Consider the following 17,238-nt stretch of genomic DNA (forward strand, 5'->3'; position numbering starts at 1 on the left):
GAAACAAGTAAAAATGACTGTGCATGTATGAGTACCACTATCCCTAAATATAGTGACTGTTAATCTCCCACTTCAACATATTCTGGTTTAAACTGAGACTGTTTTTAGATTTTATCTACAAATAAGTCAAGTAAAGGATCAGATTTTAATATCAGAACTTAGACTTATATCAGAACTTAACAGTTATCAGAACATAAATTCTTAACTCGAAAAATGAATGCCTATCTTAGTAAGTCTTCACACAAATTCTGATATAGATTCTTCAGAACTTAATCATCAGAACGTGCAATCAGAACTTGTCCTCAGAATTTGTGCAATGTGACACAATAACTGTTCATCTAAAACAACATAGATCACCACAGTAATTTTCATCATTCATATGGAGTATTTAGTGTGTGCATTAAGCTAAATATCAGACAAAGAGTAAAGTCTGATTCACTTCAGTACATCTTGGAAATAAGGCATAACTAAAACTTTACTAAAAACCTGTCATTATTCTGAAACCTACTATTGAATGAGTTCATGCTAGAGTCCACCTCAACTATTTTGTGCTAATTTTGTGCATATTTTTAGATTCCATTTTACAGTGGCTTCTCATTGTAAGTGAGTCACGACTGCTTATCAGAATTTATGCTATTATCAGAGTATTTCTCCAGTAATCATAGAGTGTGAAAAGTCACCAAGAAAATATTTTGCTTTTCTGATGCATATTTACTTAATACCAGCAATGCACTTGGGTCGTCCCTTCCATATTTGTACTCTAGATCTCAAAGGAGTACCTGATTTTTAATCCTTGATTCTTTTCTTTTTCTTTTGATAAGAGAGGTTTGTCAGCACTTAGTACATTCAACAGATTTACTAGCATCAGAACTTAACAGATGAGAAGCAATATTCTAGTTTGTGACTTAGTAATAAGATAGACAAAGTAAACTCAACTAGGCTCAATATCAGAAATTGCTTGTGTCAATGGATTTCCACATAAATAGTTACTTCTAACATGGGATCATTAGTATATTGAAGATTACTAGGTCAGCATCTAGCACAGGTATCCTCATAGGATCGAATAGTTACATAAACAGACATATCATTTTCAGAGTTTAGAAAGTTACATCAGACAACAGTCAGTACTTAAACAAATTTTCAATTAAGCACAGAATACACAAAGAGAGTAATTTCTGTAAATACTGATCATAAAGTCTGATGCATCAGAACAAAACTAAGCAGATTTAGAGAAATAACCTGAAACCATTCCAAGTTCATTTACCAATCTTATAAAAGTAGCTTCACACAGTGGTTTTGTGAAGATATCTGCTAGTTGTTGATCTGTTGGAACAAAGTGCAATTCCACTGTACCTCCATCCACATGTTCCCTTATGAAGTGGTACCTGATGCTGATGTGCTTTGTCATCGAGTGTTGAACTGGATTACCTGTCATAGCAATAGCAATTTGATTATCACAGTAAATAGGGATTTTAAAATATGTTAACCCATAATCCAGTAACTAATTCTTCATCCAAAGAATCTGTGTACAACAACTTCCTGCAGCAATATACTCTGCTTCTGCAGTTGATGTGGAAATTGACTTTTGTTTCTTGCTAAACCAAGAAACCAATCTGCCTCCAAGAAATTGGCAGCTTCCACTTGTGTTTTTCCTATCAATTTTGCAACCTGCAAAATCTGCATCTGAGTAACCTATTAGTTTAAAATCTGATTCTCTGGGATACCACAATCCCAGATCAGCTGTTCCTTTAAGATACTTGAAAATTCTTTTCACAGCTGTTAAGTGAGGTTCTCTTGGATCTGCTTGAAATCTTGCACAAAGACAGGTAGCATACATGATATCAGGTCTACTAGCAGTTAGATAGAGTAGAGAGCCAATCATACCTCTGTAATCAGTAATATCTACTGATTTACCAGTATCCTTGTCCAATTTTGTTGTAGTGATCATGGGAGTGGATGCACTTGAACAATCTTGCATTCCAAATTTCTTCAGCAAGTTTCTGGTGTACTTAGTTTGACAAATAAAAGTGTCTTCTTCATTCTGCTTGACTTGAAGGCCCAGAAAATAGCTAAGTTCCCCCATCATACTCATCTGATACCTTGAATGCATCAGTTTGGCAAACTTTTTGCAAAGTCTGTCATTTGTAGATCCAAAAATAATATCATCAACATAAATCTGGACCAGAAGTAAGTCATTTCCATGGTTTAGGTAGAACAGTATTTTGTCTATTGTTCCTCTGTTAAATCCACTTTCCAGAAGAAACTGAGCTAAAGTCTCATACCATGCTCTAGGAGCTTGCTTAAGTCCATAAAGTGCTTTATCTAGCCTGTAGACATAATCTGGATATTTGGAATCTACAAAGCCTAGAGGTTGTTCAACATATACTTCCTCCTCCAATTCTCCATTGAGAAAAGCACTTTTCACATCCATTTGAAAGACAGTAAACTTTTTGTGAGCAGCATAAACCAAAAATATCCTTATGGCTTCTAACCTAGCAACTGGTGCAAATGTTTCATCATAATCAATTCCCTCCTGTTGAGAATATCCTTTTGCAACCAACCTTGCCTTATTCCTTGTAATTATGCCATCACTGTCAGTTTTGTTTCTGAATACCCATTTTGTACCAACAACAGATCTATTCTTTGGTCTTGGTACTAGGGTCCAGACTTTGTTTCTTTCAAATTCATTTAACTCTTCCTGCATTGCTTGCACCCAATCAGCATCTTGAAGAGCTTCTTCCACTTTCTTTGGATCATTCTGAGAAAGAAAAGAATTATAAAGACATTCATTTGAAGTACATGTTCTAGTTCTGACACCTGCATCAGGATTTCTAATTATCAAATCAGGTGTATGTGATTTAGTCCACTTCCTTGCAGATGGAAGGTTTTCTCTAGAATTGGATGCTCCCCCATGATCCATGATGTCTTCATTTTCATTTTCCGATGCTCCCCCTGAAACTATGCTCTCTGAGTTGGATTCTTCAGAATTTAGATTTTCAGTATTATCAGAACTTGGCTTATCAGAACTTGATGAATCAGAACTTGAAGAGCCAGATGTATGTTCTGATGCTTCTTGTGATGTGGTAAGATCTTGAGTATGCTCCCCCTGCATAGGTGCATCTTCCTTTGGCGTAGTCACCACAGTTTCAATAACATCATAGTTTAATCCATCAGAGTTTGCAGTATCAGGACTTAGATTGTCAGGATTTTCAGTATCAGAATTTGAGTCTTCATTTTCAAATCTCAGCTGATCATGATCAATAAAATCTTCAAGTCCAGTAATTTTCTTGTCATCAAAAGAGACATTGATAGATTCCATGACCACTCTTGTTCTCAAATTATAGACTCTGAAGGCTTTTGTAGAAAGTGGATATCCAACAAAGATTCCTTCATCAGCTTTTAGATCAAATTTGGATAGCTGTTCAGGATGAGTCTTGAGAACAAAACACTTGCATCCAAATACATGAAAATACTTCAGATTTGGCTTCTTTTTCTTCACCATCTCATATGGTGTCTTTCCTTTCTTGTTAATGAGTGTTGCATTTTGAGTAAAACAAGCAGTTTGCGCAGCTTCAGCCCAGAAATAGGTTGGAAGCTTTGCTTCTTCAAGCATTGTACGTGCAGCTTCAATGAGAGTTCTATTCTTTCTTTCAACAACTCCATTTTGCTGTGGAGTTCCAGGAGCAGAGAATTCCTGCTTGATTCCCTGGTTTTTGCAGAACTCTTCCATTATCAGATTCTTGAACTCAGTTCCATTATCACTCCTTATTGTCTTCACAGAATCTTTGACCAATTTATCCAGTTGTTTGACATGATCAATCAAGATAGATGAAGTTTCACTTTTTGTGTGCAAGAAATACACCCATGTGTATCTGGTGAACTCATCCACTATGACCATAGCATATTTCTTCTTTGCAATAGACATGACATTTACTGGACCAAATAGATCAACATGTAGTAGGTGATAAGGCTCAAGAATTGATGATTCAGTCTTGCTCTTGAATGAGAATTTTCTTTGTTTAGTCTTCTGACAAGAATCACAAAGGCCATCAGGAGCAAATACTGACTTTGGTAGTCCTCTTACAAGATCTTTCTTGACTAATTCATTTATATTGTTGAAATTTAAATGAGAGAGTTTCTTGTGCCAATTCCAGCTTTCTTCAATTGATGCTCTACTCATCAGACAGATTGCAGAACCATCAGTACTTGTTGAAATCTTAGCTTCATAAATGTTACCATGCCTGTATCCTTTCAGAATAACTTTGCCTTTAGATTTACTCACAATTTCACAGTGTTCTTCAAAGAAATCAATATGATAACCTCTGTCACAGATTTGACTTATACTCAACAGATTGTGTTTAAGTCCTGAGACCAGAGCTACTTCTTTAATGATGACATTCCCAAGATTGATATTGCCATATCCCAAAGTTTTTCCAACATTGCCATCTTCATAAGAAACACTTGGGCCAGCTTTCTCCACAAAGTCTGATAGCAGGGCTTTATTTCCAGTCATATGTCCTGAACATCCACTGTCCAGAACCAGGATGTTTTTCCTGTTGCCCTGCAATCACAAAGACCACTAATGATTAGTTTTAAGGACCCAGACTTGCTTGGATCCTTTGGCCTTATCAAGTTTGTTAACATTTGCAGCGGATTTAGCATCAGAGTTTATGTTAACAGTTTTCTTATCAGAATTTACACTATCAGACTTTGAATCAGAATTTACACTAGAAGGAACAATGGAAACTTTCTTTAAAGAAGGTTTTATTTGATAATAATCATAGTACAAACTATGATATTCCTTACAAGTATAAATGGAATGCCATAAACTACCACAATGAAAACAAGGATTTTGTGGCTTATATCTAACAATGTGACTCTTAACTCCTGACTTTGACGGTAAGGAGTTTATATTCTTATTCTTCCTGCAAAAAGAAGCCAGATGGTTAGAACTTCCACAGTTATGACACGTTTTCCTAGGAGCTTTAGGAACAGGTTTATAATCATTACTTTTATTCACACCTTCTTTTCCATTCCTATTTTTCCTAGGTGATTTTACCTTGTTTGCATTCTTAACATCTTTCAGCTTATGCTTAAGCTGCTTCTTTGTCATTAAACCTATGTTTACTTCAGCTGTCTTTCCCTGTTTTAGTTTGTCAGAAGTTAATCCCTCTTTAACTTCTGATTTCTCATTATCAGACTTTACTGCTACAAACTTAACAGGTTTTAACTTTGGCTTTTGCTGAACAACAACAGGTTTAATTTCTACAGTTCCTTTATCACTCTTCTCCTCTCCATAACCTAAGCCCTCTTTCCAGTTTTCACTACTTAGCAAGTTTTGAGTTGTTCTGCCAGAGTTAGTCCAAGTCCTGATAATCTCTCTTTCCTTTTCTAACTCAGTTTTTAGAGATTCATTCATTTTTAGCACTTCATCCCTAACATAAAAAGCATCATCTCTATCCTTCTGAGTTTGATGGAACATAACTAACTCTTTTTCTAAGAAATCATTTCTTTTCTTAAAAGCAAGATTTTCAGAAGTTAATCTTTCACATGTTAAAGTTTGATCTCTATAACTAACAACATGGTTTTAAGATATCTTCTTAACTCATTAATATCATCAGTATGAAAAGCATAAGTAGTCTGAGGTACCTTTGATTCAGCAGCTTCAGAACTGCTTTCAGCACTTGCTTTATCAGCATTTACCATCAAAGCATAATTCTCCTCACTTTCAGAGTCTGAGGTGTCTGTCCAGTTTTTCTTCTTTGTGACAAGAGCCTTGCCTTTGTCACCCTTCACTTTCTTGCAATCAGGAGATATGTGGCCTTTCTCACCACAGTTATAGCATTTTACATTGGTTTAATCTCCTCTGTCAGACTTTCCTCCTCTGCCCTCAGATCTTCTGAAATTCTTCTTATCAGAACCTGTGCCTTTCTTGGAAAACTTCTTTCCCTTCCTGAACTTCCTGTATGCAATCTTTGTGATCCCTTTCACCATAAGAGCACACAGTTTCATCATCTCCTCATCAGCATCAGTCTCAGGCAAGCTTTCAGAATCTGAGTCATCATCACTTTCAGAACTTGATGACTCAGTATCAGACTTTGTAAAAAGAGCTTTACCCTTGTCTTTCCTTGAGGTAGCTGCCTTGGGGGATTATTCTTCAGCCTTAAGAGCAACTGTCCTTGACTTTCCTCCTTTCCTCTTGCTTCTTTGTTCCATCTCAAGTTCATGAGTCTTGAGCATTCCATAAATTTCATCAAGAGTTGTTTCATCAAGATTGTAGTTGTCTCTTATTGTTGTTGCCTTCAAATCCCAGCATTCAGGAAGAGCCAACAGGAATTTAAGGTTTGAGTCTTCAAGATCATACTCCTTATTAACCAGTGATAAATCATTCAAGAGTTTGACAAATCTATCATATAAATCAGTCAATGACTCATTAGCCTTTGAGTCAAAGTGTTCATACTCTTGAGTGAGTATTGTCTTCCTGTTCTTTTTAATTGTATCAGTTCCCTGACACCTTGTTTCCAGAGCATCCCATATCTCCTTTGCAGTCTTGCAGTTAATTACCCTGTTTGACATTACATTATCAATGGCACTATGCAGTAAGTGTCGTACCTTAGCATCCTTAGCAATTGATGCGATATCTTTAGCAGTATAATCACTCTTCTCCTTTGGTACAGTCTTTGCTGCTTCACCTGCAACTGCAACAGCGAGCTTGGTTGGTTTGTGAGGTCCTTCCTTGATTCTATCAAGATATTCTGGATCTGTGGCTTTCAGAAACATGGTCATCCTCACCTTCCATATGGCATATTCAGATGGTCTCAGTATGGGAACTCTGATAGTCTCATACCGACTTTGAATTTGTGTCTTTGGAGGTTCTTCAATTTTGGTAGGCTTAGTTGGAGTTTCTGTGTCAGACATGATTGTGTTTGGATCTTAAACTGTTTGTGCGTTAAGAGATAGGCTCTGATACCACTTGTTAGGTCACACACACTGTAGAGGGGTTGAATACAGTGTAAAGTACAATCAAATCGAACTTTTAATAACTCAAGTAACAGAAAACAAACTTTATTGAAATAATAAACTCTGTTACAGTATGGAACTGTTACCTCTCAGTGATGAACAAATATCACGAGAGCTGCTAGGGTTACTATTAATAATCTTCTCGAATATGATAACACTTATAGTGTAAACCCTATGTCTGTGTTTATATACTACACAGTTACAAGATAATCGCTAATTGATATGGAATATAATTCTGCTTCCTAAAATATATCAATCAGATATCTTTTCTTCCAAGCATTCTATTCTTCATAGAACTACTTCTTCATGCATATCTCTTCTTATGTTTATCTCGATCTTCTTTCCTTTAATCAGCTGCTGTCCTTATCTGAACGTCCTTCAGTACTTAAGTTCTGATATCCATCTTCTGATGATTATCTCCTGATAATATAAGTGCTGATATCCTTAAGTCCTGACTTCCAGTAAGTACTGATTTATCATGTTTAAGTAAGATCTGAAAACTAAACATAAATCATATTAGCCATGACATTATCAAATATATCTAACAGGGTGAAGAACCAAGTAGAAGTAAATAACCTGAAACAGATCGCCGTGTGTTAGGACAAGCTTCCCAGTCGGAGTCTGAATAAGCCTGCAGTGTTAATTTATCTGTCCCTTGCAGTACGATACCTTGGCCGATGGTACTAGCAACATAATGCAACACATGTTGTAAAGCATCAAAATGATGCAGACGAGGAGAGTGCATGAATTGACTCAAAGTCTGGACTGAATAAGCTAGGTCCGGTCGTGTATTTGTTAAAAAATTGAGTTTTCCAACAAGAGTTCTATAAAATCCAGGGTCTGAATAGTAGTCCCCAGTGTCTGCGGATAGCTTTAAGTTCAAAGGCAATGGTGTAGCAACACTGTTAAAACTGGTGAGGCCTGAATCTCGAAGTAGTTCCTTAGAAAATTTGGCTTGAGTAAGAATAATACCACTGTTAGTATACCCCACTTCAAAACCTAAGAAAAAATGTAAATGGCCAAGATCCTTTATTCCAAAACATTTGTGAAAATGCTCTTTGAATGTAGTAATAGTGGATAAATCACTTCCAGTTATGATTATGTCATCGACATAAACTGCTGCTATAGTATTATCAGTACCAGTTTTTTTTTGAACAAGGAATAATCATTATTGGATTGAACATAATCCTGATATTTTAACTCATGAAGCAACTTCGCAAACCATTCTCTGCTAGCATGTTTTAGTCCATAAATCGATTTTTTGAGTCGACAAACCTTGTTATCTGGATTAGGAATACCATCAGGCATGGACATGTAAACCTCCTCGTGTAATTCCCCATGAAGAAACGCGTTATTCACATCCAGCTGGAAAATTTTCCATTTCTTGCTAGCAGCTAATGACAAATACTCCTGATTGTAGCCATTTTGAATTTTGATGACGGGAGAGAAAGTCTCCTGGTAATCCATACCGTATTTCTGGTTAAAACCCTTTGCAACGAGACGGGCTTTAAAACGCTCAATAGATCCATATGCCTTAAGCTTGGTTTTAAAAACCCATTTGCACCCAATTGATTTTTTTCCAGGTGGTAGACTAACAATATCCCATGTATTATTACTTTTCAGAGCTTGTAATTCTAATTGCATAGCCTGGACCCAATTAGGATCCATAGATGCTTGTGCATAAGAATCAGGTTCTTTCAATGAAGAAGTCTGAACCAGTAAAGACCTGTGTGGAGAAGGTAAATACTCAAAAGAAACGAGATTACATACATAGTCCTTGAGATGAACAGGTTGAAAGGAAACTCTAGTGGATCTCCTTAAAGGCATAGATGACTGTGTTGAATGTGTAGTATAGTCTGATGTATCTGATGAATGTGCAGAAGTGTCAAATATAGTATTATTATGATGATGGTGTGATTCATTCGAAGAAGTCTGAATGAACACATCAGGAATATCAGTAACGTGAAAAGGATCATAATCCGTGTGTGTAGGAAGAAAGAACTGAGTTGGAGGTATGGTAGGTAACTGAGACATATGGAAAGGAAAATTACGTTCATGAAACTTTACATCACGAGAGACTATGATCTTATTTATAATCAGATTTAGAAGTTTATATCCTTTGGTGGAAGTTGGATATCCTAGAAAAACACATGGATGTGCTCTAGGTTCGATTTTAGGTCTATGTTGTCTGGGAGTAGAGGAAAAACAGAGACAACCAAAACATCTCACACGCGTATAATCAGGTTTTGTATTAAAAAGAATTTCATAAGGCGTGACATTATTCAAATGTTTAACTGGCATCCTGTTAATAAAAATGTAGCACATTGAACACAATGACCTCAGTATTTGGGAGGAAGGTTTGACTGAAAGAAAAGAGCACGAGCAGTCTCCATAAGGTGCTTGTGCTTATGTTCAACCACCCCATTTTGTTGGGGGGGTATCTGAGCAACTTGTTTGATGGAGTATTCCATAATGATGATACAAAGAAAGAATCTGACCTTGACAAAGCTCTAAAGCATTGTCAGTACGAATGATTTTAACAGTGGTTTTGAATTGATTACTAATAAATTGAAGAAAATGTTGAATAATAGACACTGAATGAGTTTTGTTTTTCATCAAATGTACCCAAGTAACTCGACTAAAATTGTCTACAATGGTGAGGAAATAACGATAATTATCATGTGTGCTAACACGATAGGGCCCCCAAACATCTATGTGTAAAAGTTCAAAAATCTTAGTGGTTTTTATTTTACTGGAAACAAAAGACAATCTATGTTGTCTTGCAACAGGACAAATAGCACAAATACAATCTGAAAGAGTTGAAATATCAACATTCTCTACAATAGTACTGAGCTTATGATAAGGAACATGTCCTAATCGAAGATGCAACAATTTGGCTTGATCTAGTTTAGAACTAACAGCAGTATTAACAATAGAACTAGACACACTGGATGATAATGCAGCAGATGAAGAAACTGTAGAATGAGGAAAAAGCTCTTCATCAGCAAAATAGAGACCTTAAAACAGATTACCAAGAAGTAGGGGCTGACTCATCGAATGCTCCTGAATGAAGCAAGAATTAGAATAAAAAAATACTGTACAATCAGTATCTTTAACAAGTCTATGCACAGAAATCAAGTTAAACTTGAAAGATGGAGCAAATAACACATTTTTGAGTTTCAAAGAATTGGCAAGATGAATGTGGCCTATGTGTGTGACTTTAACCTTGGTACCATCAGGAATGGTTATAAAACTATTATTAGAGTGAATTTCTTGAAAAGAATGGAAAAATTCTAGTGAAGAACACATGTGATCTGAAGCACCACTATCATTTATCCAACTATTAGTGTGAGTAGAGGATAAAAGACAATGAGTACCTGCTAACAATGCATTTCCAGAATAAGGAGAAGAATCTTGTTCAATATTTGTCTGAGTCAGCAAAGCCATAAGTTGATTATATTGATCAACTGAGATGTTAGGAGAAGCAGATGAGCTGCCAGTAACATTTCCAATGCCAGTGCCACTAGAATTATCCCTTGTGGCATTATCATCTAGATTATCAGTAGAATTTGCTGCAAGGTTTGCAAACCTTCTTGATTGTGATGGTTTAAAACCTGGTGGATAGCCATTTAGTTTGAAACACCTTTCTTTGCTGTGGCCTGGAATCTTACAGTGATCACAAAAGTAAGTCACTTTCCTTTGCCGAAAACTATAGTTAAAATTATTGGAATAGCCCCTGCCAATGACACCAGTACGCGTTCTATTTGTGAATCTCTGAGAATTAGGAATCCTGAAATTGCTTTGATTTCTTTCTGCAGCAAAAGCAACAGATTCATTTGGAATGAATGATTTAGAAATTTCCTTATGCCTTTGTTCTTGAAGCAACATCATGTAAACTTGAGCTAGACTAGGCAAATTATCCATCATCAGGATGTGGGACCTAACATTTGCATACTCATTAGACATTTTCATAAGAAAGATCATTAGACATTTGCTGGCTTAATTTATTATTTTTATTTATTATTTGAGTGCAAATAAATAGCAAAGACTTGGTCTTCACCGTAGATAAGTGTAAGTTAGGTTGAGTAAGTAGTGGAACCACCTTCTCCTATTTTTTAGCAGTGAAGCAGTTGTAAGAGAGTCTTGTATAACATATACAGGAACGTTAGAGAAGATATGCTTATAATATTATTTTGTAGTTCAGCTCTTGAGTTGACAGAGGTCAGAGGCTCCTCTATTAGCCTTGTCTAAATATAGCAAGTATTTATCCTAATTTCATAATAGGTTCCAGTAAGCAGAAAAATAAAAGTGTTCAGTATATACCAAATTGATATCAGAGCCTCGGAATAGAATCGCGTGTTGAGGGAATCGAAAATCAAATGAAGAGTATGGCCGATTTGTTGGGGAAACTAAGCAATCAGGTGGAACAAATTGCACTTACACAATCCAACAATAGAGATGGTGAAACTTCTGCCAATCATGGAATCCAGGGGTCTGGTGGTGGCAGCTTCCAGAGAACCAATTTCAATAGTTCTATTGTGCCGAAACAAGTAAAAACTGATTTTCCTCGCTTTGATGGCACCAGAGATTCAACATTTGATTCTCGATATAATTTTGAGAAGGTTCTGGATTTCTTTGGGCAGCTTACTAAATTGTGACGCAAAGGAACAGTACAAGAGTATCAAGTTGAATTTGAAAGGTTATTAGCCAAGGCAAGTTCTTTGCCACAGGATCGACAAGTGAGTTATTTTATTAGTGGTTTACGTGATGCAATACGTATAGATGTACAAGCCAACAGACCCTCCACTCTGTCTAATGCAATTAGCTTGGCTCGATTATATGAAGCTAGAGATTTTTCTTACCAACGGGGACTCCAACAAGTGCTAAGATCACATCTGACGCTCGTAATGCGACCACTAGTAAATTATCTACCCCACAAGTAAAGAAGTTAACTGTTGAAGAAATGAATGAAAGGAAAAGAAAGGGACTATGTTTTCGCTGTAATGATAAGTTTGTCCCGGGACATCGCTGTAAGAAGTTGTTCTTTTTCAAGTTTGCCAAGAAGATAGTGATGATGATGCTGAAATGGAGATTGAGGATGATATTGTTGGTAAAAATATAGAAATTTATTTGCATGCTATGGCTGGAATGCATTCGTCTGACACAATAAGAGTTATGGGCAGTTTGAGAAATAAAAAAATAATTGTGCTTGTTGACACAGGAAGCACACACAATTTTGTTTTCCAGAAGATGGCAACAAAAATAGGGCTGCAACCAACATCAAATGGAAGCTTAGAAGTAATGGTTGCCTCCGGTGAAAGATTGAGAAGCTCAGGCAAGTGTTCTAATACTGAGTTAATTCTACAAGGTACTCCGGTAATTGTAGATTTTTATGTACTCCCTCTTGAAGGTTATGATATTGTGTTGGGTACCCAGTGGTTGAGCACATTAGGTCCCATGGGATTTCTCTCAACTGCATATGACATTCAAGGTAAATGGAAAAGAAGTCACGTTAAGGGAATTATTGGCTCTAACAAATAAAATTGTTAACAGTCTTCAACTCTTGCGAGAAATCAAAAAAAATATGGGTGTGATGTTATTGTATTCTTTAAAGACATCATCATCAGTTCCATACAACTCTCATGTTTCTCTACAGATTACAGAGTTACTTCAAAAATATAGCAATGTTCTAAAATCCCCTACATGTCTTCCTCCTTGGCGTGAACAAGATCATCGAATTCCTTTACAACCTGGTAAGGGTCTTGTATTAGTTAAACCATATAGGTACCCGTACTTTCAGAAGGCAACAATTGAGAAACTGGTTGAGGAAATGCTTGTTACTAGTGTTATTCGGCCAAGTAACAGTCCGTATTCTTCACCGGTTATTTTGGTAAAGAAACATGATGGTTCCTGGAGAATGTGCGTTGATTATCGAGCCTTAAATAGCATTACAATAAAGGATAAATTCCCTATTTCTGTTATTGATGAACTTCTAGATGAGTTACACGGAAGCAAATTCTTTTCAAAGTTAGACCTTCGTTCCGGCTATCATCAAATTCGAGTCCATCCATCTGATATTGAGAAGACCGCATTTCGAACTCATCATGGACACTACAAATTTTTAGTCATGCCATTTGGTCTTACCAACGCTTCGTCATCACTTCAAGCTCTTATGAACGAGGTATTCAAGAAATATTTACGCAAGTTTGTTCTAGTTTTTTTCGATGACATATTAGTTTATAGTAAATCCTGTTCTGAACATATGCATCATCTAGAGCTCTTATTTTCTATCTTGAGAACAAATGAACTGTATGTCAGGCAAGAAAAATGTGAGTTTGGCAAATGCCAAGTTCATTATCTTGGTCATGTGATATCAAATTCAGGGGTATCTGTGGATCTTGAAAAAGTTGATGCTATGGTAAGCTGGCCAACACCTGCGTCCCTAAAGGCGTTACGTGGGTTCTTGTGGTTGACGGGTTATTATAGAAAGTTCATTCACAGTTATGGAAAAATAGTCGCGCCACTCACACAATTGCTTAAAAAAGATTCTTTTCTTTGGTCAAGTGCAGCAAAAACTTCATTTGTACAACTGAAAAAAGCTATGACAAATGCTCCTGTTTTAGCTTTACCTGACTTCTCCAAACAATTTATTATTGAATGTGATACAGGTGGTTCAGGTGTGAGAGATGTTCTCCTTCAAGAGCGTCCAATAGCCTTCTTTAGTCGAGCTTTACAAGGAAAAAATCTGTTGATATCCACGTATGAGAAGGAGATTCTGGATTTAGTATTAACAATTCAAAAATGGCGGCCATATTTACTAGGCAGATCTTTTGTAGTTAGGACAGATCATCGAAGCTTGCAATATTTTTGGAGTCAAAAGATTACAATACTATATCAACAGCGGTGGTTATATAAATTGTTGGGTTTTGATTTCGTGATCGAATACAAAAGGGGAAAAGAGAATACGGTTGCTGATGCTCTCTTGAGAAGAAATGAGGATGGAACAAGTGTGAATGCAGAAAGTGGAGAACTTGTAGCTATTAGTCAACTGATTCCTAATTTTGTAAAGGCCATTCAGAATGAAGTGATATCCAGTTCAGCTTTGCAGGAACAAGCTTAACGTATTATGGATGGGGAGGCGTTGGGACCGTGGAAATTCAACAACGACATTATTTTTTATAAAGAGAGAATTTACCTTTCTGAAAATTCTCCTTTAATTGATGTGATACTGTTAGGAATGTATGTGCATTAGTTTGATGATATGTTTAACAAAATCCTTAAGTAGAAATTTAGTGTCTGTAGCCTCAACGGATAAGACCACTTTGGCTATCCGTTGATGGTGTAGCTTTACTTAGAAATAAGTCTAGTGTTGTAGCATATTTCAGTCTCTGTATTTAAAATGTAATTCTTGGAAGTTGAGAGAAACTATGAGTCATGTTGACTACTAGATGATATGCAGATAGGAAGGCCAATTGTAAATACTTCATGCCTTGTAATTTTGTATAAGTGAAGTGGTATCAACGGATGACTTAAAGACCTTCAACGGATGAGAAGCTAAGCTTCAACGGATGTCTCTAAAGCTTCAACGGATAAAGTCATCAACGGATAACATCCTTCAACGGATGAGTGCATCAACGGATGAAAGCTTCAACGGATAACATCCTTCAACGGATGAGTGCATCAACGGATGAAAGCTTCAACGGATGTTCTGATGATTAGCCGTTGATAAGGGGTAGTTGTACCTACAAACAGAGGCACATGGGTTGATAGAGACAACTGAGATGTGGTAGCCGAATTTCAGGAACAACAGAAAAAGCAGCCGTTCTTCTCTAGTACAAAGATGCAATAGTCAACAAAGTACTGGAGTGAACAGGAAAAGAAGCAAGTGAAGATCTTATTTTATTACTGTATTTTATATTGTTCTTCACTTGTACACTTGGTAATATAAAAACCAAGTAGAAGCTAGTAATTAGAGGAGAGATTTTCCAGAGCTGTTTAGAAAAATATTGAGAGAAAATTCATCTAGTTTGTACTAGGATGCAGCTGTGATCAACATTGTTTAATCACAGATTTTCTAAAATACCATCTCTGGTGGAACAACAAATCCACCAGAAAAGTTTTTAAGGTCTGTTGTGTTCTTTACATTTGTGCTTGAATATATATCTGTCTGTATTAGCTTAAAGCAATTCACACACTTGTTCTTCTTGAACACACAACTTTCATAAACTGCTCAAAACTTGAAAAAGTTTTGAGATTTACATTCAACCCCCCTTCTGTAAATCTCATTGTTAGTCCACTAGGAATAACAATTGGTATCAGAGCAGGCTCTTGACATACAAAGAGTTTAAAGATCTTGGAATCTAACAAAGATGAGTAAGAAGGATATTGGAGTAAAGATCCCAGTTCTTGACAAAGACTGTTATCACCATTGGAAGGTGAAAATGCACCTTCATCTACTCTCCCAAGATGAAGGTTATGTAAACTGCATTGAGAATGGTCCTCACATTCCCCACAAAGTAGCAACAGTTGCTACAGCCACAGTTGCTGTTGGTCAATCCATTCCAAAACCTAGAGCAGAATGGACAATGGAAGACACAGAAGAAGTCCACAAGGATAAGAAGGCTATGAACATTTTGTTTAATGGTCTTAACATGGATATGTTTGATAATGTGATAAATTGCACAACTGCCAAAGAGGTTTGGGACACAGTTCAACTACTGTGTGAAGGTACAGAACAAGTGAAAGAAAACAAAATGCAGCTTCTCATTCAACAGTATGAATACTTTCATTTTGAAGAAAATGAATCTTTAAATGAAACATTCAATAGGTTCCAAAAGCTGTTGAATGGACTGAAGCTGTATGGAAGAGTGTACCAGGTGAAGGATTCAAATCTTAAATTTTTAAGATCCTTGCCAAAGGAATGGAAACCCATGACTGTCTCCTTAAGAAACTCTCAAGATTATAAGGACTTCACTCTTGAAAGATTGTATGGAATCTTGAAGACTTATGAACTAGAGCTGGAACAGGATGAGGTATTGGAGAAGGGGAGAAAGAAAGGAAGTTCAGTTGCATTGGTAGCTGAAGATGAGAGGAAATGCAGACAAGAAACTGCGAGATCTACATCAAACTCCAAAGATGGTATAAGAAATCAGGAATCAAGCAAGGGGAAAGAGCAAGTTGCTGAAAATGAAGACAACTCCAGCCAAGATGACTCAGATGGTATTGATGAGTATCTTGCATTTCTGTCCAGAAGATTTGCAAAGATGAAATTTAAGAAAAACACTAGAGCCACTAAACCTCACAAAAACACTGTGGACAAATCCAAGTTCAAGTGTTTCAATTGTGGTATAAGTGGACACTTTGCAGGTGAGTGCAGAAAGCCAACTTCTGAAAAGAAGAAATTTGAACAAGTAGATTACAAAAAGAAATATTTTGATCTACTCAAGCAAAAGGAGAGGGCTTTCATTACTCAAGAAAGGGACTGGGCAGCTAATGGAGATGAAGAGGATGAAGATGTGGAGTATGTCAACCTTGCTCTCATGGCTGATTCTGAAGAAAATGAAGTTAGTTCATCAAGCAATCAGGTAATCACTACTGACTTAACACAGCTTACTAAAGAAGAGTGCAATGATGCTTTTAATGACATGTCTACCGAATTGTATCATTTGCGTGTGTCTCTTAAATCTCTTGCTAAAGAAAATAGTAGGATTAGAGAGAACAATCTATTTTTAAGTAATAGAAATGCTTTGTTAGAAGATAAGATGATTGACCTAGAGAAAACAAAGTTGCATTGTATATCTGTTGAAAATGAACTAGCTGAATCTGTTAAGAAAGTAGAAATACTTTCCAATCAATTAGAGAAAGAGCAAGAGGTGATTAAAGCCTGGAAGACATCTAGGGATGTAAGTGCTCAAATTGCTAAGGTCCAAGGAATTGAATCATTCTGTGAAACTGCCTGGCATAAAAATAAAAAGAAACTGGAATTAATTGATGGGCTGTCAACGGATGTGGAATCAACGGATGATGAAAGTTATCCGTTGAAGGAAGAAAAGGAGCATCCGTTGAAGGTTCCTCAATCAAAACAGGCAGATGTTTCTAAAAGAGAGAATCTAAAGAAACTCAACAAAAAGTTTGGTTCAACTTCAAAGAACTTTGTCAAAGAAGAAGCAAGCACATCCAAAGATGTCAGTAAGGTGAATGTAGGGCACATGACCTTAG

At 36.5% G+C, this 17,238-nt stretch overlaps 1 protein-coding gene across 1 annotated transcript; it reads right to left on the bottom strand.

Moving 5' to 3' along the window:
- Positions 1-9,743: 9,743 nt before the first annotated feature.
- Positions 9,744-10,973, bottom strand: LOC141720862 (uncharacterized). Its single transcript, XM_074523515.1, has 2 exons — positions 10,398-10,973; positions 9,744-10,083 (listed from the first exon to the last, which is right to left on the bottom strand). Exons 1-2 carry the CDS (start codon positions 10,945-10,947, stop codon positions 10,049-10,051), a joined length of 585 nt encoding a protein of 194 aa, XP_074379616.1. The 5' UTR covers positions 10,948-10,973; the 3' UTR covers positions 9,744-10,048.
- Between the last annotated feature and the right edge of the window lie 6,265 nt (positions 10,974-17,238).

The sequence above is a fragment of the Apium graveolens genome, chromosome 1 (genome assembly GCF_009905375.1).
Source record: "Apium graveolens cultivar Ventura chromosome 1, ASM990537v1, whole genome shotgun sequence".
NCBI classification, from domain to species: Eukaryota; Viridiplantae; Streptophyta; class Magnoliopsida; order Apiales; family Apiaceae; genus Apium; species Apium graveolens.

Bases quoted from the DNA above. Each gene is read 5' to 3' on its own strand.
- LOC141720862 (XM_074523515.1), bottom strand. From the start codon at position 10,947: ATGATGGATAATTTGCCTAGTCTAGCTCAAGTTTACATGATGTTGCTT. The intron at 10,084-10,397 runs GTACTCATTGTC...TGCTTCATTCAG, and splicing joins TGGAAATGCATTGTTAGCAG to GAGCATTCGATGAGTCAGCC.